Source organism: Lissotriton helveticus, chromosome 6 (genome assembly GCF_964261635.1).
Source record: "Lissotriton helveticus chromosome 6, aLisHel1.1, whole genome shotgun sequence".
Lineage (NCBI taxonomy): Eukaryota > Metazoa > Chordata > Amphibia > Caudata > Salamandridae > Lissotriton > Lissotriton helveticus.
In genome coordinates, this window is record NC_136067.1 from 1,490,192,334 (window position 1) to 1,490,217,701 (window position 25,368).

A 25,368-nucleotide genomic window follows, 5' to 3' on the forward strand; every position below is an offset into this window, starting at 1 on the left:
CCACCAATCTCGGCGCCGTTCTCACTAACTGGCCTATCCGTACGCGACTTTCCTCCGACGTCACTCTAGCCGCCCAACCAGAGCGCGGCTCTAGCTAACGTCACACCAACCGCTCAATCACAGCGCGGCTCTAGCCGACGTCACCCGTCCCCCTTCGCAGCAGTTCCCCTCCTTTCTCAGCTCGTCTCCTCGGTCATGCACGCATCCCATTCATACTCTGAAAAATGATTACTTCCGTCCAAGCGATCACCTTTCTTTGACTGTACGCCCACAGTCTTTCTGTAGTTGTCACCTTAACTTGGCGAAATGTCTTTCCGATTACTTCCAGACAATCGCCTTCTCCGATAGGTTACTCACACACAGTAACTTTCGACCAGCGTCCGTTACTCATACATTCACTCTTACACTCCCCCTATCTTGGATCCACGGCGGTCAATGGTACCTCGTGACCTCCGTACTATGGTCGACAACTACCCTGGATGTTCGATACACCCAAAACCACTTAAGCTCTGGCCTGAACTTAAGATTTCACCAGTACACCCGTTTACCAGGTTACCAGTTTACCAGGTTGCGCGCGCTCACAACCGTCTCTCATTCACACTACAGGCATTCAACTCCGCAAGACATTACAATACAAATACAACACAAAACACCGCAATCTGTTCACGCATGACCCTTTTTATACTCACTCTCCGATACTGCTGCTTTTCTCGCACCGTCTGCACCTTTCGGCACACGATTCTTCCGCTGCTCGTCTCTCGGCGTCTCGGGCCTTGGGGTAAACTAACCTCTCTAGATTACCTTCCTCAAGAAGATAACCATCCTCACTCTGCTACCAACTGCTAACGCGGGATTACTGGTTACTAATTATCTTACCAAATCCCATTTCCTGTCGACTGAATCGTTGGTACCTGTCTTGAGTAAAAGGTAATCTCGCAATAAAGCAATCAATTTAAGAACTTACACCACTCTAAATGACCACTGACCAAAATTAAGTTTTAAAGATTTAATATAAAGTCAAAGATAACTGAAGATACAAACTTCTCAAAATGAGATTAAGAAGGTAAATCGGTATCACTATGAACATGAACTTTTTGAATAGTCTGAGTCTGAAGAACAAAATAATAAGTACAACTTCTAATAACATGAGCGTTGCCAAAATGAATACAAGTTGCAACCTCAAAGTCATTACAGAAAGAAAAATTAAGGTTAGTCTGTCCCTACACTACACTAAATGACATCCCTACTTAGCAAGATCTTAACCCTCTAGGTGTCAGCCGTGGTGACTTCCTAAGAAGATCACGCACTTCTCTTTGTCTCTTCTCTGATAATGGGTCTCTCCTGATCAGCCTATCTGCCTACCCATCCGCTTCCTTAGGCTCCCAAAATCATCTGCTCTGCTCTCCTCCCGGGTCACTTTCCCTAATACCAAATCACATTTCCAATAGAAACGCCCCTTGGGACGCCCCTCACGTGGTACATCTTTGCGCGGCAAACTCCATGATGGTACTCTTGAAGACCCTCGTTATAGTTGACCTTGGTTCCCAGGCTTCTTCTTCCGTGCGCTGATACCCCCTGAAATTCCTGGAAACTCCTACAGGCCTGCGCAAGGCACCACTGAACAAAGTCCCTTTCATTCGAGCTGATTAGGACCCTCGCACCTGCATACAGCTCGTCCCGCAGTGGGCCTCAAATTCCAGACTTCACCATATCTTAGGTCATAAAACACTCTCAGAGCTCCATACTGGACACCTCACGACCTCTCCTCTAACGAGCACATGGCAATTTAAACTACATGACATTATCTGTTCTGGCCTACTTGATTTACATGCAGCAGGTTCCTGCACTCTTAAAACGTTAACTTGATTTAAACAGCAAACATTCTTAACTAGCATACGTTTCTAAAATAACACATCTATAAAGCATATACTTTTAACCCTAAGTTCAATAGTACATTTTGAAAGAACCATGTCAACTTTATCTCACATTAGTTTAGCAGCACGTTCAGGTTTGCTGTGAATTGCCCTAAGGCCTACACATAATACTGGATTTTCAAAGTTACATTTAATTTGGACATGACTCTTTTTAACATGAGAACATGAGGTTTTCACATATACTCCAACATTTCTACATTAATCTCACACCGTTATAATTATAGTTACTCTACTTAACACTCTATACGTTTCACTACTGAATATAAACCACTCTGTATATTTCACTCCTGGATATAAAATACTCGTGTGCAAAACATGTTTAAACTAACTACGTGCTTGTAAATATGGTGTACGTATACATTTTTTTTCAAACTCGTGCTCTCTCACTTTAAAAAGAGTTGCATAAAAAATATTAAATGTTCTTAAGTTCCCCAACATTTGAGAGTGCCACTTAGTGAACAGCTGGTGATTTCAAAGAAAGACAGCCGTATGGCGATTACATAAAGCATAACGTATCCATCCCCTAATGTACGTAATAGATCTTTAAGCCCCTAAGAGGATCACAGATACATAATCTTCTATAGTTTGCATTTTGTGCATGCTCTGAGGTTAAAACTCACAGTTTAAAGACGTCAGCCCAGTTAGTTACTTACATATTAACATTGCTTCCTCAAAATCAGTAAACGGTTAGTACTAACAATGCAACGTTTTTACCTTAATCTCTATTCCTACTCCAAAAAGCATGCCTTTTCCTCATTTTATTTATTTATTTAAAAGTTTTGTATCCTCTTTGTTATCATGTGTTCGTTGCAAACATCCTCTCAAAATACCCCGTAAATATATTAAAGGTAATACTTGAAATCTTAATATTATAAACCCCTCCCAGACGTGAGAGCGACCAACAGCACCCTCTTGTACATCCCGAAGCATTCCCCCTTTCCCCCTTCTTAGTGAACACACAAGGGGAGCCAGTGTTGGTGCATAACGCCCATAGTTTATTTCAGAATATAAACACGGATCATAAGCAATTGTATTTAATTCATTTGCACTTCATGGATTACTTAATCATTGATCACATCTGTCATAGTTTTCAAAGCAATTCTGATTTGTTGGTCCATATTACTTCCTGACAGCACTTCCGGCACAGCCCTGAGCGACAGGCCCTGTGCAGGTGTCTATCGTTAGTGACTTCTAGGCTTTCCTTGCTACCAAGACTTATGTGGGTGGCTGTCAGGCCTAGCCTGGGCTAAAATTGTTGTGTCCATGCGCAGCTGACCCTTGCTGGCCAATCGCCAACTTCCAGTGCCCCTGCCATGAGGCATCCCAAGGACACTGTTTGAGCAGCTCTACTTCCTAGGCTATTGTGCTTTCCCAATCGATCTCTGTGTGCTGTCTCCACCCTCCCCTGACCGATCACAAACTGCGGCTGCAACGCCCACAAGCTGGTGTGGGTGGGTGGCCAAAAGCAATGAGATCCGTTTGTGGCGAGGGTTCTGTATCCTGCCTTTTCACTCCTTGACCACTGCACCCCCTTCTCATTGATTGTGTGATTTGAAGCACGCAACCACTAACCTGCACCCATTTTCATGGGCTTCGTTGCCTCGCTCTCTGGTGTTTCTGCTCTCAGGAGGCGTTTATCGCGGGCCCCTTTCTGGTCCGGCTTTGCCTTCCCGTGCCTAAACTAGTCTTTCTTCATTTTATTTATTTATCATATCAAATATCTTGAGATTCCTGTTTAAACTCATGGCATCCTGTCCCTTGTTTTTTGTTCATCATTCTGACGAGCCTTGTACAAGCAGCTACCCGGCCAGGAACGTATAAACTGTCTCATGGCATCCCCACAATGACAATTACACGAAGGCGTGGGCAAGGAGGTAAAGTTAGCGTAATTAGCTTCATGGAGAATTATTTGAAATAAATGTGGAATATGGAGGCCTTTAGATTTCATTATTCTTTTAGGGGTATTCATTCCTTTTGGAATTATGGCATTTTCGTTCCCGACATGCCCTATCCTGGAGTGCACAGCAATAAATCTGCCTTTCATTCGTAACATGCACCACAAATTGACAAGAAGCAGAGACGTTTGCGGTAGTGGACTGAAACAGAGCAATAAATTTGTGCTTGAAAAGCATAACCCACACTCTCAGCCCCACTCCCTCCAATTGCAAGTATCACGTTGTATCCCCTTCGAAATAAAGCCGATGTACACACTTCTTGTGGTGGTCATTTGTTGGCCACAGTTTTATTTAGGAATACATGCATCTCTATTCAGTATCTTATTACACATCATTTTGTAAGATTACTTGTTGCTGCAAGTCATCTGGTCAGTTTGTTCGGTTGTTTTTTCTTTTTGTTCCGCATGAGAGTGGGGGTGTAGCTGCCGTCCTGGAGTTAGGTCCAACTCGCTACCTGTCGGACTCCTGTTGTGCCCTGCCAATGGGCGGGGGCCATGAGGCATCGTAAGGTGAGTGGTCCTACCTGTCATCCTTTGGTCCCCCTTTCCCAGTCGTGAGGCATCCCAAGGTAAGTGGTCTTGTCCCGGCACACCGCCTTCTGGTGTGCCTCTGTACCAACCATTCTCCCCGTCGTTCTCCGCCATGCCACCAGGGAGGCTTCCGTCTTCCTGCGGCTCCCCATAGCCCCTGTGGCCCGCTTCACTTGCATCCTGCCATGACCATAGCGCCCCATAGGTTACTCCAGAACATGCTCATTCCTGCTTCTGACAGGTGCACCCCATCCGGTGCATAGAACTCGGGACGACCCGTGTGGATGAGCCCGTGTCTGATTGACTCTAGCCCATTTGTTCTGCAGAATTTGCTGATGGTGAGGTTCAGTTTCTTCCTAGAGTTCTCCACTGCTTTTTGGGATTCCGACCCAGCCATTCCCTCCTGCTGATCAGTTCTGACCAAACAATGGTGGTGCTCCCAAAGGCCTTGGCTGTCTCGGTGAGATTCCTCTGTATGTTTTGGAGGAGTGTCCTCCTCCCTAGGTTGGCCAGATCGTTCCCCCCCAGATGTATGATCAATATGTCCGGGTGTCTGGCCGCCTCTGCTTGCAGGTCCGCCACGGTCGCCGGCAGCTGGTCCCATTTCATTCCTGGCTTGCCGTACCACCGCACGCAGGTGTTCACTGGCCGTCCCTCCTGCTTGTGGCCCCCTTGTCACCACCAGGTGTGCATCCTGTTTACGAATGAGTGGCCCACTACCCATACCAAGCGCGGTCTTCGTCCTGTCGGTGAAAGGACAGCAAAGAATATTGTCACCTGACTGCCAGTCTGCTGGGGGGTGCCCCGCCGTCTCCCCAGCTGGCCTTGACTCTCATAGCAATTGTGGCCTCACGTAGGTGCGGTATGCCCTCCACCGCCATCTCCCCACAGCTTGTATGCCGGCCTCGCTCATCCCTTGCTGTGCGACAGTTGTGGCTGCTCCTATCCTGAATGAGTGAGTCCCGAAACCCGCCGGGGGGGAGCCCTGCTACGCTGAGCGTGCAGCGCAGAATTGCCCTGAACTGGAACTTGGTCAGATGAGTGCCATATTTGTGTTTGAACAAGGGATCCTCGCCGGCTGGGCGCACTGCCATAAAAGCCATCAAGCAATCCTGGTCCTTGATACATCCCAATGTCACCAATGCCCCCTTCCCGGCCTGATCTGTCCATGACCTTCTCAGCCAGATTTCCACTTCTCCCGCCTTGGGTGCTACGTCCCCCGCCTGCAAGCAGTGTTTTGCTGTTCCTGTTTTTGCTGGTGCTACCAGCTCGCTAATGCGGAAGGCCCCAAAGAAGGCGGTCGCGAATGCTGCCCTGAAAAGTATGAGTTCAAACCTGTCTGTTGTGGTACCCTGCAGAGCTCTTAGCAGTACGCTGAGCTTAGTATAGTCTATTGGGCGCCTGTTGTCCTTTTTTGTGCCCTTGGCGCGTCTCCAGCCCTTCATTGCTGCTTTGATGTAGTGTGATGCTGTCGGATCGTGCCCTGTTGCTATCTTACTGTAGTGTGACAGTGCGGACAGGTGCCCTTGTGCCCATGACCTGGACTTGTTGGCGTTGAAGGCCCAATGTATGAATGCCTCGATCGTCCCGCTTGTTGCCCCTGCGTCGCCCAGGGACTGGATACCTCCTATTTGCATCACCTGGGAGGAATACTTTCTATATATCCTGGCTGCCTCAGGCATGAGTGCTTGACTAATCAGCTCTGATAAGTCAATCCCCCCAGGTCCCACAGCTGTTCCGGAAAGGGTGTCATGTTCTGGTCTGCGCTGGGAGCAAGTTCCCTGAACTTCGCCATTCTTGCTCTGGACAGGGCGTCCGCCACCTCGTTCTCTATTCCTGGTACGTGGCGTGCTTTCAGGTCTATGTTGCCCTGCAACTGCAATTTAATCAGTCGGCACATTTGTCGTAGAGTATCTGGGCACCTAGCTGTCCCTTTATTAATTGCCTGTACCACTCCTTTGTTATCTGACCATAGCGTCAGTTTCATGTCTTTAAGCTCCTGCCGCCATGCTGTGAGTGCGACTATGATTGGGAAAAGCTCTAAGAAGGACTCGTGGTCTGGGCTGCTAAGCAACCCACCGCATCACCTGTTGCTCCACTGTTTCCGCCCTGCCCTTCTCTCCGACGTCTCCCGTGCGTGGTCCCAATCTCCAGCTGTACCCGGGCCTGGTCTTATTGTCGTGCCTCGGGCGCTCGATATGGCTCGTGGCAAGGAGGGCTGTTTGCCCCGCTTCTGAGGCTACCGGGGTCAAAGGAATTGCCCGGGCGGCGCCAGCACTTGCCTGTTGCAGGAAACAGGCAGCCGTGATCTCCCCCGCCCTCTGTACGAGGTAAGCTCGGTTGGGAGGGGCTGTTGCAGGCGATCCCGGCCTCTCGCTGCTGCAGGGAAAAGGGCTGGCTCGCAGCAAGGCGAGCTGCTGCGCCCCGCTCCTGAAGCTACCAGGGTGCAGGAAATGCCCGGGCGGGGCTAGCAACACTCACCTGCTGGTACGGATGTAGCGCCTGCAGTTCCGGTGTTAACCCACTGCCACCGGTTGCCGCGTACTCGGTTGGGGGGCTGTTGAGGGCGATCCCGGCCTCTCGCTGGTGCGGGGAAAAAACGTCTGGCTCCGTTGTGCTTCTGCCGCTGATCCACTCTCACTTCTGCTCGGGCTTCCCGGGGGCGTCTTTTGCGTGGCCCGGTTGGCTTTTGGTGCCCGGACTCGGTTGAGTCCTGCGCTCGGTGGGTCGGCCGCGCTCATGCCCCGGGCCTCGTCCGATTCGCAGCACGGCGTCCGCTGGCTTTTGTGGTGAGGGGTTCCCCTCGCTGCTCCGCTTCCATGATCTTCTTCCTCAAAAGTTCTCTGCCTGGTGCTGTGCTGCTCCCCCACTCCTGAAGTTAGGAGTATACCTGGGGGAGCAGGTTTATATCCCCCTCCGGCGTCCTTCGCCCTGGCCAGGCTTTGTCTCCCCATTGGGCCATTCCTGCGGCGCGGGGGCCCCCATTGGCAAGGAAGGTTGGCGCCGCTCTATTGGCTCCGGGGGGGGGGCGGGTGTCTTCCTGCTCTGGGGGTGCTTTTGGCACCAAAGAAACCGGTTCTGGGTACGGGGGCACGGCGTTGGTTATGGCGCCGGCCTCCTAGGGAAGATGGGTCTGCTGCATTCATACTGTTATAAAGCACAAAACGTAATGGGCGGAATGCTTGAACTATTCTCAGCAAACCGGTAGTCACTATGCTTGCATTTCAGTCATTTTTTTACCACGTTTTTGCAATTTCAAACAGCGGCCAATCCTTGGCTAATGACATTAAAAACCTCAACAAAGTGACAGGTCAGGCCATTACAAGGATATCATAGCAGTTTGAAAATAAATGACTGGTTTTGAATCATATTACTCAATTGTAAAAAAAAAAAGAATTAAGATTGCAATAAAACATTGAGATGCTCTCAGGTTATGAATAGCGCTAACTTCAGGAGGGGCGGATAGACTTACTTGTTCCTGAGGAGGTGATCGGAACTCCTTGGTCTTCTTAGCGGTTAGGGCAGCAGACATGTTAAGGGCTTGCATGACTTCATTGTACCGGAAGCGCTGGTTGTCCTGAAGCTTGGCTACAAAATCATCTGAGAATGCAACAGTGGCCTCTATCCTGTGTCGTATTTGGCAGTCACATAGATACTGCAGAAGGTGGCACATCTGACAGTATAAAAAAATAATCATTACGGAAAGAAGACCTTTAGTTATTGCAGCACAGAGGGAGAAGTTAAGGGAACACACATCATCAGTCAATAGATGAAAAAGACCAAATGCAAGGAAATGCAAATTAGCTGGTGTGCGACAAGATTATCGTATAACATTAAATGTTATCATTTGTTCTATCACATTATATGGCACAATATAAATCACACTTCTAAAACGCTGAATTAACTGTAGCTAATCAAGTGCAAGAACATTCCTACTTTTATAGTTTTGTTGCCACAGCACTGCACTGCTCTTTACCCCTCTTCATCACCTGAGTAATTTTCTTGGGACACATTTAAAGCGGGATTGAAAACAACAACAAAATCAGCGGTAATGTGACCTATTAAAGCCATTCAACAGTGAACAGCTCTCGGCTGACATGTATTGAATTGTAAGGATATCGGTCTATATGACCCTGGTATGTTAGAGGGCTTATGCTTTTTTTTAAACACGACAATGTTGACCTCATCCTCATGTATGTACTTTCAACGTAGTTGTCAATCATACTTATTATTGAGCCATTTGATCATTCACTGTCTTGCTAATACAACATGAACTAAAAGAAGTATATTTGCATATGTTTAAATGCGCATATGCATATTAAATGTGCACCATTGATTTATTGTCTTAACATTGCATTTACTCTAAAGGCCTGTATCTCATTATACTGCATTTTATAAGCTACTGTGTTCCTGTATTCTGCTAACGCGACATTCTTGCAGGTATTCTCCTACATCGCTAGTTTAGAATAGATACATTTCTTGAACAGCAATAGAGAACTGAAGCACTAATGAACGAGTCTATTCATCTCTTACCGGAGTGTATGAAAGAGACAACATTCCCCTGTTCAGTGCGGGATACATCTCTACCGTTGCAATTGCCAATATGGGAATGTAACAAGAACAATGGCGACCATGGTAACAAGCTGATAAAGTGGGTGTCACCTATGGACTTGTGGACTACAACCTATGGACCGCTGTTGTGACTTCAGGAGACCCCTTCAAAACTCTCTTGGAACGCTGGTTGAACTTTCCTTTGCTGATTCTTTGCGGATTTCTTTGCTGGACCCCAATTCTGCAGACCCAAGGCAGAATCACCCATGGACTACTACCTGAACCCTATCATGATTCTCTACTATCCCTCAGAATGGACTTTGTGAGGTCCAGCCCTCAATGATTCTTTTTTAGACTTTTTTCAAGTATGGCTAAGGTTAACATTCACTCCCAACCTACTGAAGACTCTTGACCGAGCTTCTAATATGCTAATGCTTGCTTTAGTCAGTCCCCTTTGCCTTGTCCCTGGCCCTGAAATAGAAGTCTTTGATTTCTGAGAATCTCTGAACTAACTGAACCATTCTTTCCAAATTGGACTGTGCCTGGGTTATTTAGATTACTAATATATAGAATGGATAACTTGAGATTGTTTTCTGAACATCGGATGTTGTTAGCTTGTATAGCACTCACTGAGTTACTTGTCTTCTTTAAATTGGTGTGCCCACATTTCTTCAGGAGACTTGGACACCATGTTGTAATCCTTATTGATATCTCTGGTTCTCTAAAGTATGGTCTAGAGACTAATCTATTTTAATTTGATTACTAATTTGTAATAAAAAACCTTGGATTTGGTTACCAATTCCTGGTCTTCATTGTGTAGCCAAATTGGTTGCAATGCTAATTGATTGAATGAAGAGTTATACTCCAAGATCCTCCACCCCTCAGTGCGATTAGAAAGGTTAATAGGAAAACCAAGTGTAAATGATAGGGCACTGAGACAAGAGAGGGTAATGAGGAGATAATCGAGTGTGGGTCTAGAAAATGCTTGATCACACATGTGCTCACACATGGGTGGCTGTGTGTGCATGCATATGTGTTCAAAGAACAGCGCCGACTGGCTAAAAATTTAGGAGAAATGCCTGGTGATTAGACATATCCTCACTCTTTCTAAAAGCCTCGAATATTTGCAAGCCCTACATGTACTTAGAAGAGAAGATCAATGGGGTAGAGACAGCTAACTTTAAGAATGCCCTCCTGTACAAATCTGCTGGCACCATAGGAGTTGAGATGAAAAGGGCATATTTTATCTAAGATACTGGTCAACAAATTGTGTGGCTGATTTTTAATTAGACTCTGAGAACCGCACTGTAGCAACCCTGGTTTGTGATGCAGTTGCCCACTTTTGTCAGCTATTTGTCAAGTTAGTAAGTGAAGTGGAAAAGTATACAATTTCCACTCCTGATATTATGCATCACAATATGGACTTTCCTATCCTGGGGAATTTGAAAGAGGAAAGGTCCAGTTGAGAAATTTGAGGTGAGTACATTGTAAAATGGGCTAATCTTTCATTGAGGTTAGGCAGTTTTAGATTAGAGCGCATTTCTAAATATATCCTGGCTCTTTGATGGTAATAAAAAATAAAACACAAGGGAGGCTTTAAATAATAGAACATACAGACTGAGGTGACTGCCCATCTGTGCCTAGGCCTTCATCCATCACCCATCTACATGCCCCCCTGGGGGCAGAAGGGGAGCTGGCCCAAAGGGATAGGGGAGGCTAATACTAAACATATCTTGATATAGAAAGAAAATACATTGCCAATGTCTAGTGCAGCTTTCAGCATCTCAGGGGAGGGGGGCAGAATAAGAGTAAATTCCCCAACAAACAGTCCAGCAGGGGGAGCTGAGAAGGCTTCATACCAAAGCATATTGAGAGGAGCCGCCTCATGGTATGATGGTGATGGATCCCCGCTCCATTATTTAATAGGACAATCTTTGGGTCCAGTAAGCCTTTAAGTAGTATTTGGGAGAAGACTTTAAGTAAAACACAATCTGCATTCCAGTGGAGTTTAACAGAATTTCGCCAGAAGGCGATGGAGGGGTGCATCCCCAATGCCTGGAAGGATCATCTGATCCTTCACATATTCTTCTATGGGTGTAGGTAAACCATAAGGCAGAGTACACTACTCCCAGAAAAATAACTGCTGGTGGGTTGATTACAAGTTAGAAATTGGGTTACTGGTTGAGGGGTAGTGCATCCTTTCTAAAGCAGCAACCACACATCTTCTCAGAGTGTAGTCATGAGCAGTCCCTAAATTAACCTGTGCTCAGCCTTTGGGTAGCTTAGCACAGACCAGTCAGGCTGAACTCAGAGGCACTGTGTAAAGTATTTGCACAACACTTCAAACTGAAACACAGTGAGAGCACACCACCAAAGGATCACGCACCAATTTAGAACAGTAGAATCATTTTCCATACTAATATTATAAAGAGAGAGCCCAAACCTTTGAGGCGGGTAATCTCAGTAACCACAGCACCAATCACAACACCCAATACAGCGTTGGAAAGGGCAGTTGCAGCAGAAGGACTTAGGCTATGCAGACGCCCACCATATACATTTAAAAGGTAAAAGAACAGTTCCAGCAAAGTAGTCCCTTGTGGGCGTGTCTGCGTTGTGCTGTGGGCGTGTCAAACGCTGGGGGCATGTGGTACGTTCCACCGTTCATGCCATGTCTCATATCGTGAGCTGTGGGCGTGTGCTGGAGGCACGGCACTACGAAAACGTGTGGTACGTGCCGCCCTTCATGCCATGTCTGATATCCTGTGCTGGGGCGTGGGCGTGTGTGCGGGGCACGGCATCACAAAAATAAAATGCGAGCGTACATTCCAGCTCCGGGTGTGCTTTCCCCGTGCTCCTGCTGTACTGTATGTAGGTCAGGCATGGCGCTATTCCCAAGGGCCGGAAGGAGCACAAACAGGGGCCATTGTGCAGGAAATCTAATCTCGCCTCATCGTCCGGTGACGCCTGATGCGCACACTGGAGATTTACCACTTCTGTTGCGCACAGGCCGCACGTGACGCACATCCGGAAACAAGGCCCGCCTCCACGGAAATAGCAAGAAAGGGCCTATCCCTCCCCCGGTAAGTACATTGCTGGCACGGCGGGCCACATCTCCAACAACATACTCATATAGTTTCACCACCCATTTGAAAAATGCACAGGTCTCTCTCATTGATGGCCAGCACCGAGATACACTTTTAGACACACCTCCCGCCAGAAGTTCTATGGAGGGTGCTCACATATTAGGATTTAGGCATTTGTTATGGTAATTTTTATTGGGCAATATTTCGAGTTATGGGGGCGTGGCCAATGGGCGCGACAATCGGCTGGCAGCAATTCATACCCGGACAACGTCAGGACGGGCTGCTAGTAATAAATAAAACAAGACCAAAAACAACATAATTCCGATCAGTCGAACCAGACATATTCAATTTTAAAGATTTGAATAAAAATAGCACTAAAAAGCACAAAGTGTCAATTGTAGATATCTGGTTGTGCCGGACCGGGACAAAGTCACAAGTTCAGGCCAACCACGATGGAGCTCTGGCTGGCTAGAGGGACCCAGTTAGGCCTGCTGAAGAAAGTATCTTACGTTTTGGTTTGCAGGACATTGCGATTATCCACATTGAAGATGCGTCGCACAGCCGAAGCGATGCATCAGTTCCGAGATACGGCAATGCTGCGGTGTGAGGTCTTGCATCCTCATTGTCAAGGATCCCATCGACAAAGGTGTGCAATGTGAAGACTGGCATTGAGGATGCTTTGTGCAATCGGAGTGATGTGCCGGTTCCGAGGAGCTGTGAGGCTGCGATGTGGAGTCATTGAGGTTGCCGTCAACAAGGGATTTGAGGCCCTTTTCCAATGAAGTGACGGGCTGTGATGCGATGCACCTCTTTGTAATGATATTGATCAACGCAACAGCAGTGATGCATCGTTTGTGCCGGGATTGCACTGCACAGCAAAGGAGATGCGTTGGTTCCGCTGTGTCCACAGAGGCTGGCAGAGCTCCTTAGGCCTACTTGCAAGGGTCCAGGACTAGAGTGGCAGCATATGCTTGGTAGACTCTCAGATGGCAGAGTGCAGGTGCTATTTCATGGTTGTTGGAGCCTTCTGTCCCTACATTTCTAGTCAAGAGACCAGCCAACTAGCCATTGGATTCACTTTGGCATCTTGGGTTCAACAGATCTAGTCTTTCTCACTCAGGCAAGAGGGCAGCAGGTTAGCACAGCAGGGCAGTAGTCTTTCAGAGCAGCAGTCCAGCAGAGTGGCTATCATTTCAGCAGCACAGCAGTCCTTCCTGCCGAGTATCTACAGGTCCAGAAGTGTACTGAAGAGGTGCCGTCTGAGGTCCAATATTTATGCCCAGATGTACCTTTGACAGGGGAGTGAGGCTTCTAGAGGTTTCCCTGTGAAGTCCCCAGGCATCCTACCTTCCCTGCCTGGCTCCTGACTAATAACAGGGGCTATGCAGCCCTTTGTGTGACAGCAGGACACAGCCTATTTTAGTGAAAGTAGGGACTGTGCCAGGCTCTGTCCTCCCATCCGTCTAATGATGGCTGATCCAGGCACACTTTTTCTCTGTTATGTGTGGCTGTCTAGCAAGAAGATGCAAATCCCAAATGTCAGGTACACCTAGTCATGTGACCCAGAGACAGGATATAAGCACTAAAAAGTTAAGGCAGGAAAATTTCAACTAATTGAAAGGGGCGTTTTCAAAATTGTAATTTAAAATCCAAATTTACCAAAAGAGAAGAATTTTCATTACAGTTTCAAAGACACCAAAAATGAATTGGTTACCTGCTTCCATTTGTAAATTACAGCTTAATAAATGTAATAAGGTAACTCCAATATAATCCTATGGGAGATGTTGGTCTTGCAGTAGTGAAAAACGAATGTAAGACTTGTTTACTACCAGGACATATAAAACCTAAAAGTATATGTCCTACTCTATAAATATACTGCCCAATCTCGGACTCAAACAACTGGTAAACACCCCCACCCACTACGCCGGTCACACGCTAGACCCAATCTTCTCCTCCAGCAAGTACATCTCCTTCAACCACGCCACAGAACTCCATTGGACGGACCACTGCTGCATCCACTTTAATTACAAAAAGACCACGACCCACCACCACCCACAACAAATCCCCCGTAGAAACTGGAACAAAATTACCACCGACCAACTCACCACGTCGCTTTACCAAAACCCTCCCACCAAATCACTGGACCCAAATAAAGCAGCCATCAACTTCACACAATGGATCACACATAGTGCTAACGAATTAGCACCCCTGAAAAACAATCTAAACAAGCCAGGTATCAAAAAAGCCCCCTGGTTCAATGACGAACTCAAGAAATCCAAAAAGATCTGACGCACCCTCGAGAAAGCCTGGCGAAAAAACCCAACCACAGACAACATGACCGCCCTCAAGAACGCCACCCGTAAACACCATCAGCTGATCCGTTCCACCAAGAAAACAGCATTCAAGGATCGACTCGACAACAACGCCCACAACAGCAAGGAACTCTTCAACAAAGTCAAAGAGTTTACCAATCCCAGCGCCGGCACCAATGACATCACTCCCTCTCAAGACCTCTGCGACTCTCTAGCCTCGTTCTTCCACAGCAAAATCACTGACATACATAACAGCTTCGGCGACCAGTCCACCCCCCTACCTCCGAACCGAAGCCCCTCACCACCAACCTTTGCGCCTGGAACCCAATCAGCACTGAGGACACCATCCGCTTGATGAACTCCATCCACTCCGGATCGCCAACCGACCCATGCCCCCACCACATCTTCAACAAAGCCGACTCCATCATCGCACCCCATCTCCGAGATATCATCAACTGCTCCCTCAACACCGCCACCTTCCCGGAAAGCTGGAAACATGCCGAACTCAGCGCCCTCCTGAAGAAACCCACAGCAGACCCCACCGAACTTAAAAACTACCGCCCCATTTCGCTCCTTCCATTCCCTGCCAAAGTCATTGAGAAAACCGTTAACAGTCAGCTCGCCGCCTTCCTTGAATCTAACGGCTCCCTCGACCCATCACAGTCCGGCTTCCGAGCCAAACACAGCACCGAAACCGCCCTCATCGCAGCCACAGACGACATTCGAACACTACTTGACAATGGAGAAACAGCGGCCCTCATCCTACTGGACCTCTCCGCAGCATTCGACACGGTCTGTCACAGCACCCTCATAAAACGCCTCAGCAATGTCGGGATTCAAGGAAAAGCATTGGACTGGATCATCTCGTTCCTCACCGGAAGGACCCAGAGAGTCTGCCTCCCCCCTTTCAGATCAGACGCCACTGAAGTCATCTGCGGCGGACCACAAGGATCATCGCTCAGCCCCACCCTCTTCAACGTCTACATGAGCCCCCTTGCATCCATCGCGCGACAACACAACCTCAACATCATCTCCTACGCTGACGACACACAGCTAATCCTCTCCCTCACCAAAGACCCAAACACCGCCAAAACCAACCTACACGAAGGGATGAAAGACGTAGCAGAGTGGATGAAGAACAGCCGTTTAAAACTAAATTCAGACAAGACGGAAGTCCTCATCCTAGGATCTTCCCCCTCTTCCTGGGACGACTCATGGTGGCCCCCGGCCCTGGGCAGCGCACCCAAACCAACGGACCACGCACGCAACCTGGGCTTCATCCTGGACTCCCCCCTCTCGATGACCAGACAAGTCAACGCCGTATCTTCATCATGCAATCCTTAGTCCCTTATTATTTAATATGTACGTTAAACCCTTGGCATCAATTGTCGAACAGGCTGGGCTAACCCTATTTTCCTATGCTGATGACACCCAGATTGTCTTCTCCCTATCAGGGAGAGACGAGAACAACATCTCCGCACTCAAGTCTGGCCTCACTCTTGTGGCGGACTGGATGCGGAGAAACTGTCTCAAACTGAATGGGGAGAAGACCGAGGTGGTCATTCTGGGGCGCAATAAACATCTCTGGGGCCCGCACCATTGGCCCATCGAATTGGGAACTGTACCTACACCTTCCACTGCAGTTCGTAACCTGGGCGTCATTATTGACGACAGGTTAACCATGAGACAACAGGCCACCAAGGTCGCAGCCATCTGCTTCTCAACGCTGCGGTGGCTCTACAAGATCTTGTGGATGCTCCCACTCTCCTCTCGTAGAACCGTAGTCCAGGCGCTTGTAACATCTCGCCTGGACTACGGTAATATTCTCTACTTGGGTGCAGATAAAGCTACCTTGCAGGTATTACAGGTAGTGCAAAATGCGGCTGCGCGCCTGCTGAAAAATATTCCTAGACGCACTTCAGCCAAGGCCGCCTTACGCGACCTTCATTGGTTGAGTATGCCTGAACGCATTAAATTTAAGGCACTATGCTATATGTTCAAGGCTAAGCAGGGTAGTGCCCCAGCTTACCTTCAAGGGTTGATAACACCTTACAGACCCATACCTCCACTAAGGTCATCGGACGTGGGAAATTTCATCATGCCAAGATGGAAGCTGACAAAAATGGGAGGTCGTTCCTTTTCTACTTTGGGCCCTAAATATTGGAACTCCCTCCCACTGGCCCTAAAACTCGAGACCAACTTGTTTTGCTTCCGTAGGGCCTTGAAAACTTGGCTTTTTTCTCAACGTGCCCCATAGCCTGCTGTGTCTCAACTTAGGTGCAACTACCTCCTTTTCTTCTACAGTCTATCCCTAGCGCCGGGAAACCCATTGTGGGTAGCTGTGCGCGATATAAGCTTAATTATAAATAAATAAATAAATGCTTTAACATCCTACGTATGCTCAAAAAGATCTTCCGTTGGATTCCCACGGAAACAAGAAAGACGGTCACCCATGCTCTTGTCACAAGCCGACTGGACTACGGAAACACCATCTACGCCGGAACGACAGCCAAATAACAGAAAAAACTCCAACGCATTCAGAACGCCTCCGCCAGACTCATCCTTGACATCCCCCGCCACAATCACATATCCGGTCACCTAAGAGACCTCCACTGGCTCCCCGTCAACAAGAGAATAACGTTCCGTCTCCTCACCCACGCACATAAAGGCCTCTACGACCTAGGACCCAAATACCTCAACACGCGCCTGACCTTCTACACCCCCACCCGCCAACTACGATCGTCCAATCAAGCCCTCGCCGTGATTCCACGCATTCAAAGATCCACCATGGGAGGAAGATCTTTCTCCTACTTTACGGCCAAAACGTGGAATTCTCTCCCCACCCACCTCCGCCTTACACAGAACCACCTATCCTTCAGAAAACAACTCAAAACTTGGATATTTGATAAATAAAGTACCCCCCCTCCCTCAAGCGCCTTGAGACCCTCTGGGTGAGTAGTGCGCTATACAAATTCCAACTTGACTTGACTTGACTTGACTTGACTTGACTTAGATGTATTAAAAAGGAAGGTCTGGGCCTGGCAAAAGGTTTATTTTTCCAGGTCGAAATAGCAATTTAAAACTGCACACACTGGCTGAAATGGCAGGCCTGAGACATGGGCTAGTTACGTGGGTGGCACAATCAGTGCTGTAATCTCACTAGTAGCACTTAATTTATAAGCCCTAGGTACATGTACTACCATTTTTCTAGGGACTTATAAATAAATTAAATATGTTAAATGGGGATAAGCCAAAGTTACAATGTTTTAAGGAGTGAAAACATGCACTCTCGCAATGGTTAGCAATGGTAAAGTGTGCAGAGTCCTATGGCCAGCAAAAGACATAAAAAAAGAGGGGCGTTTGGAGAGAAGACCACCCTAAGGCTGACAATTCTAACAATTACTAATCAGGAATTGCCTTAGTACACCTATTCCTTAAGATACCAAAAGAAAGCAGACCCTCTCTTTTCGTCATACAGTACCTTTATCATATGTGGGGGCAACTGCAGCATGGGAACTGCTGCTGAATCCACTGTTCAGGCAACTCCTGGAAGCATACTTGATGATGGCAATGTTCAGTGTGCACTGGGCATTATACATGAGAAAAAAGCAACGCCTGGCTCTAACACCTGTAGCAATCTCACTGTCAGTTGTGGTGAGGCCATGACAGGAGAAACCCCTCAGTGCATAGAAAAATGGTGCTACAGAAAACAAGGTTACATTTGCATCCAGGTGGTGAAAATCAAAATACAATGCACACAATTCAAAGTTTTGACTAAGCCTGGGACTTCAAGTATGCCATGTGGTTTAGGGTGGGGCTCCACTATAAAGCATCTTTCTTGTCCAAAGCCTGAGAAACATCTGTCAAAGTTAAAATGAATTTCAACTTCATTTGATAGTTGGACATCACACCTCTTGCATATCCCTGGGGTCTGGTTGGTGTGGTATGTCACAAGTCCTGTGGGCGCCAATCCTTCCTTCAGTGGTCCTCCATTCAAAGGCCAGTATTTTAAAAAATGCCATAATTTTGCACACCTCATGTTTTTCTCTACACAGATCCGTTTGGGGAATCCCTGGAGATATTTCAGCTAAGAAAACAGATTAGGGTGAGTTCAAATGCACAGAATTCAATTGCTATAACACCAGTTCTGCATGTTATCCCTCATAACGACACTGACATTTTGAAAAGGGACAGTAAAATCATCATAAGATAAAACTGCTTGGGTGGTAACAGATTTACCCCAGGATAATTTTATCACCTGGTTATTCTGATAAAGACGGCCAATGTATTTTTCTCTTCAAGGTATTTCATACCTAGGCTGTCTGGTTTTAGCTTTAAGCCTATAACAACTGATAAAACCCCACTGAAAGGAAAATAGCCATCAACAGTGTAAACATATAAACACTGAAAAAACACCTTCACAACCACAAACTAAGTGCCATTCAAAGAAAGAAAATATGAGTGAAAGATTCATATTTTTTCTGCCTGAACGGGGGCAATACAATGTAACTTTGTAATGCAAGGCAGCAGTGAAAAAGACTGGGCTAACATTATTCTGCTTGAGTTTTATTCTTTAGGGATGTCACTTAAATGTATGTTATTTTATAAACTGTACAGAATCAGTAAATATCAAAATCATATTTGATACTTTGGCTACATTTGATTTCACTGATAGATAAAATGGCTGGTTTCGTAAGAATCTTTCCCGATATATACCATCACATATATCAGACAGAGAATTGGTGAAATCGTTTGATACATCAGTCCCCTTGTCTAGCAAGTCATTATTGATTCTTGATGAATTACCAATCACTCCAGGATTTAAACATTCAATGCAAGGTGTAGTTACAGGTATATGTGAAAAGAGTGTTGTCACCAAGCATCTGAGATAGTGGTAAAAACATGACACAAGACGTTTGGTTAACATGGAACACAGTGTCACCTGGAATGCTGCTGCAAAAAAGTTCCTACCAAGTTCATTAAAGATTGGAGTGATATTGTTTGTATTTGTAGTTATTCAGCTACGTATATGAAAAAGTTATATGTTGACCTGTCAAAATCGATAACTGAGCTGAAGTGCTTCCCTGTAAGAGATCCTTGTCACTTGCTAGATGGTATGCTGAAAGCATCTTTGCAATCTTTAGAGTTAATGAAGAATGCCATTGACTTTGTAGTTCATTCTGATGTACTGTTTCGGTGTGCCCAGGAACTACAATGCAAATATTTCTCATTTTGTGCTTTGTGTGGCATAAAAAAAAGAGTCATCCTAACTGTAATTTAGCTGGTGGTTCTCAGTCTTAGATGCTGTGAATGCTATATTATCCATATGGCGACCATTTACAGAATGTTTGCTTAGTAATGATGCCAAAGGCAAGAAATGTGATGATCATTGGTTTTTACTGGAGTACATGACTGATGTAATGGACATAATCGAAATATTAGAGTCTGAAAACACCCTTGTCTACCAAGTGTTCAGCATAATTGGTGTAGATGTGAAACATCTCCTTTAGAGTAGGGTGGGAGACACTTTTGGTGAGTTTGGCATTGCAACATGCTGCATGTTAGAATTCTTGCCACTTGGTAAGCAAAGAAATGTGGAGGATCAATTCAGGAAATATTATTGTACAGTATATGTGAAATGGCTTGTGATGAAGCATAGAAATGTTCATTCCCCAATCATGGCATTTGAAGTTAATGAAGCCTCATTGACGTACTCTGCACAAGTTCTAGATCCCTTCTGAATTTTCTCCAGACTTTCAAAAGTGCCGCTTAATTTTGATTGCTTCAATAACTGAGGGCATATGCACCCAATTCAACGCATATGTTGCAGAACAGGTCCTAGAGAATCACAATCTTCACGTGCACCAGTTCGCATGGAAAGCTATGTCATTGGCCAGAGTTAGCAAATTGTGTACTGGCTGCTTTGGCGTTGCCCGTCTCAAGTGTCAATGTTGAGAGGGACTTTTCGCAGATAAACGTTTACATAGGAAGGAAAGAGTGACCACAGATTATTGCATGGTGAACTACAATAAGTTTGATTTGTAGAAATCTATTTGGACCTCATCTACCCTGTACACACGCTGTCTATACACATGCAATATCAGTGCAGAAATCATGCAATTAATAAAAGCAACACATTCAATAAACACAGAAAAATCACTGTTTCTCTTGTTTTAAATGGCGCAAAAATGTGTAACCACTGATAACCACTATTTTTTTTAAGGTACTGAAAACACTGGAAAAAAAAGACCAGAATTTACCAAAAATAGAAACTGAAAACAGGAAAGCCTATTCATATTTCACACAACCTTTACCCCATAGTCTTTACCACATAGATAGGATTACAGCATGGGTTTTACCTTTACCCTGCATCCTTTACAGTGTGGAACTTTGTTCTGCAGAAACACCTTTACCCCAAAGTCTTTACCACATAAATAGGATTTTAGCAAGGGGTTTACTTTTACCCTGTATCCTTTACATTGTGGAACTTTACTTTGCAGAAATATATATTTTTGCAGAGTGAAGTTCCACATTGTAAAGGATGCAGGGTAGGGTAAAACCCATGCTATAATCATATCTATGTAGTTAAGACTACAGGGTAAAAGGTCTTGCGAGGGCTTTCTAATAAACTGGAGAACCCACCTGTCCAAAGTAATGCTTTGCCACTAGTCGAGGTGATGGAAGATCCTGCCGCCAACTGGACGCCCATGTTCTTGGAAAGCAAGACTATGAGGGTCTGGAGGCTGAAGCTGCTGGGGGTGGTGGCTTGACCGGTCCTCTGGCTACCCAACCCATAGGGTCGGAACAAAAAGGGCCCTAGTTCGCACTGGGGTTGAGGAACTTGCGCAGCACGGTGGCTGGGGTACGGCTGGCACAATTGAAAGTCCCTTCCATAGCAACAAAAGCAGCGAAAGGCAGAATGGGAATGGGAGGCAGCTGAGAGGCCCAAGGACTTGGCCATAGGCCATGAATTCTTAAAGCGTGCCAGCACCATGTCTGTCTTGTCACCGAAGAGCCAGGTGCCATCAAAGGGCATGTCCATGAGCAGAGCCTGAACATCCCCTGAAAAGATGTTCTCAGCTAGGCGTGGCGTCTAACATCTACCATTGTAGAAATCTCTCTGCCCAGTGAGCCGGTTGTATATAAGCCACATCGAATGGCAAATTTTGCTGCATCTCTCCCATTTGTTATGGCTTGGGAGAGGATGATCTGGGTTTTCTCCGGGGTCTGTGGCAGCACTTGCACAACCGTTTCCCACAGGGAGTGGGAATAACAGCCCAATAAGCATGCAGTGTTCACCAACTATAGTCAATCTATATCACGAAATTGTGACCTACCACTAGACTTAAACCTACCTGTCTCATTAACTGAGTTTAATCCCAGCGGAAGTATTGGTTAGAAAATGATAATGAGTCACCCAGAAACAAACATACCCTCATTTGGGATCATCGTCAAAGTGTGAAGGAGACTCAGGGCAAAGAAGTTCACTGAACATTGGTCTCTAAATTGCTATCAAGAAGTCCTCTGAAGCTGATTGATTGATATGTGAAATTGTAGAAGCAAGAACATAGAAAGCCAGAATGATATTTAGAAATGCAGATCAAAGGGGTAGCAAATAATCTGTAAAGGTGGGTGCACACTCACTATCATAAGCAAAAATAATAAAAAGTCAGAAATAAACAGTAAGCAGTAAGCAGAAATAAACTATATACGCTTTAAAAAAAATAGAGCAAGAGAGAACAAGAAAAACTCTTGATTGTCACAAGTTCACCGTGCTATTTTGCTTTGCAATACAGTATCTACAATTGCAATATGTGTTTCTGTTACCTGCAGTTTGACAGGCTCTGGCAATTTCATTTGGAGTAGCCCTTCTTTTGGCACCTGTTCTCGAATGTCTTCATCTCCCCCATCAACCTCAGATTTTTGCTCTCCACTGCCCTTCTCCTTCTCTGATGTCATGGCTTTGTCCTCCTGGCCGCACTCTTCTGAGAAAACACTGGGCTCAATTAACTGCAGAATATGTTTCAGATCACCATTGTGAAAGATCCCCATAATCAGCAAGGTGTAAAAAAGTTTGATTAATGGGACAAAAAGAAACTCTGTTGTGCCCCCAACAGGATCTCGAACGTGAAGACTGCCCTCTTGCACGGCCTCGGTCAACATCTCAATGGTTTTGGCCTTCAGGATTTCCAGTGGAAACTTTGGGCTGTGCTGGTAACATTCGCTATTGATGCTTATGAAACTGGGAGAGGAGAACTGCATTCTGGGCCGTAAAGAGGTACTCAAGCCAATGCCAGGGAGGCCATGTTTTTTGTTCTCATCTGGAAAGAGCGTAATGCTCTTGGTTTCATCGGTCATCGGGACGATAAACTCATTGTTCATCATTAGTCTGGCGGTGGCGTAAGTGCTAAGGTGGATGTCAATGAGTAGGTCGTAGTAGCCTGTGCGCAGAAGGCCTGGCATGTATTTGTTCTCAATGGCATACAAAAGCTGGGATTCGTCAACATGGCTACACAGTGCATGTGCCACGCGGTTGTTTCCTAGAGCGCACACAGCTGAATACAGACGAAGGGTATGGTAGTGAAATTTCAAGAGCTCCTCTTGTTCTGTTAGTTCAAGAATATCCACTGACCTATGTGGCAGGAAAGAAATTAAGCAATAAGTTAAGCATTACATATTTTCAAAAAATAATGTGTATTCACTACAGTCACCAATTACCATTGTATATTTTATATAGACCTAATTTTGTGAATGTTTGCACTGTATTTGTTTTATAAAACATTTATGAAATGTTGATGTCCCCTACCTCGGGGGAAGGAGGAATCAGTTATGAATACAATGAAACTTAATAATCATTTGATTTAGAACATGGGTCAGGGTGTTCTCAGTTAAATGCCTATAATACAGCCAAAATAATGTCACGTTAACGCAAATAGATACAATTTTTTTTGACAAATATTCTCAAACCTTTCCCTAGAAAGCGATTGCTCCTGGCAAACAAAAGATTAACAGTTTCCAAAGACATGGCATGTATTATAGAAAAGCCTACAGAGCAGGGTTAGGAGACTCATCAGTGACGTGGCCAGGGGCGCGTTATCGAGGAAGAGCGTCGCCCCTCCCCCCGCTAAAAGCTAGCAGAGGCAAAGGACAAAATAAAATGATAATAAAACATTTTTATCATCATTTTATTTTAAGACCTGCCGGTTGCAAGCTGAGGGAGGGGCGTGGTCTCTCATCCTGATGCTGCACCTGCAGCACCAGGGAGGAGGGGGGAGTGGTGGGCACTGCCAAGAGCTCATGACAGTTTGGCCAGCCATCTGGGGCAAGCCAAACAGTCATGCACACTTTGCCTTTCTTCACCTAGCTGCGTTGTAAATCTGGTTGGAGAAACCAACACAGGCTGTGTCTGAGCGCCGAACAGAGGCGCTCAGACCAATCCCAGCGCTGCTCACATGCTGGGAATAGAATTCTCAGCATATGAGCAGCACTGGAATTGGAAACTGGGATCCTGTTCAATGTGCAGCAGGCTCTGACAGGGACGCAAGGATCTGGAGCAAAGCGGCGGCCATCGGAGCAGGTAAGTTGTAAAAAAAATGTACTTACACTTCGTAGTGTGAGTGGCTGCTACTGGAAATGGCAGAATGCTTTTCCTACACTCTTCTAACAAGAGCAAGATATAATCCCAGTAAACATGAGATAGAAAATTAATTCAATCACTCACACTGCAATACAGTTAAATGACTTAACAATATATAGTCAACATCAGGTTAATTAATTGAAAAATGTATTGGTAATTCACCAAGCAAAACTTGAGGAAACGCAGTAAAGGGGGCAATGAGACAAACAACCACTTAGCTCATTTACCTAACACATGGGTTAAATTCAAAATAAAAAAGGCCAACATTGATAATGAAAAAAAGCTATATTTTACTCTATTTGAATAAAAAAACCTCCAGTGCATGAAAATTAGTCACTTAGGATGGAGAGCACGAGTAAACTCAGGTAATTTGAAAAAAGCAGGGTCAAGATTTTTAATTTATTATGCTGGCTCTTCATCAGCAGGACAACAACATGAACGTTGGTGATTCTTCTATGATGCTGTGGTATTCGCAGAGTGGATATAGGCTGAACAGAATCTGAGGTGTATTTATTTATTTATGTGTTTCATAGAGCACGAACTTGACCCGTTAGGGTATCAGAGCGCTTTACAGGAAAACATAGTCATGTACAGATTAGGTATAGCATCATCCAGTCACGGATCGAAAGAAGGAGGACAGGGTGCAGAGTACATAAGGGAGAAAGGGCACGTATTTACAGAATAAATATCCAAAAAATCAAGATGAGATAACATATTTACAGATCACGTTAACCAATGTTCGCGGCAAGGCCCCAAGCTTCTGATGGGGTGAGCTAGCTAATCTGAAGAAAGACAATAGATGGCTATAGATCAAGGCTGTGGTGGTGGCGGAGATATTTGCTCATGAGGAATGATTTGGCATCCTTTTTAAAGAGAGTCAGAAAGGGTATTCTTGGGGCAACCCCGGAGAAAGCCTGGTTGTAGTTTTTTTTTTCCGAAAGCATGCAGGTTGAAGCAGGAGGTCTCTGGCAGATCGGGAGTTTCTGATTCCTCCGGAAATCACAAGTTTCTGCCTCAGATATGCAGGGGAGTTAAAATATAAGGCCTTGTGCGTAATCATGCTACTTTGAGCTGTATTCTTGCCTCCAGGGGAAGCCAGTTGAGAGCTTTCAGGGGAAATATGTTTGTATTTCCTTGTGCCGGTGAGTAGTCTAGCAGCCGCATTTAGGCAGGCTTTTAGAGGTGCCAGGGAGATCTTGGGTAGACCCGAGAGGGTAGAGCAGCCGTATTCCAGTCTAGAGATGACAAGTGCTTGGATTGCCATTTTTAGCTCGAGAGTATTGAGGAAGGGTTTCCGTTTCCTAAAATAGCTCAAGTGGAATCTGGCTGATTTGGCCATTGAATTGATGTGGTCCCGCATGTTCAG

The 25,368-nt window shown here is 45.9% G+C and overlaps 1 protein-coding gene across 1 annotated transcript in view; it reads right to left on the reverse strand.

Annotated features, from left to right (window-relative positions):
* The window catches only part of RYR2 (ryanodine receptor 2), a 3,071,198-nt gene that overhangs the window by 1,948,670 nt on the left and 1,097,160 nt on the right, over positions 1 to 25,368 (reverse strand). The window contains exons 33-34 of the mRNA XM_078648003.1: positions 22,193 to 22,997; positions 7,892 to 8,092 (exon numbers count right to left, since the gene is read on the reverse strand). Of these exons, the coding sequence (XP_078504129.1) occupies positions 7,892 to 8,092; positions 22,193 to 22,997 (1,006 nt within the window). The remainder of the gene's footprint in view (positions 1 to 7,891; positions 8,093 to 22,192; positions 22,998 to 25,368) is intronic.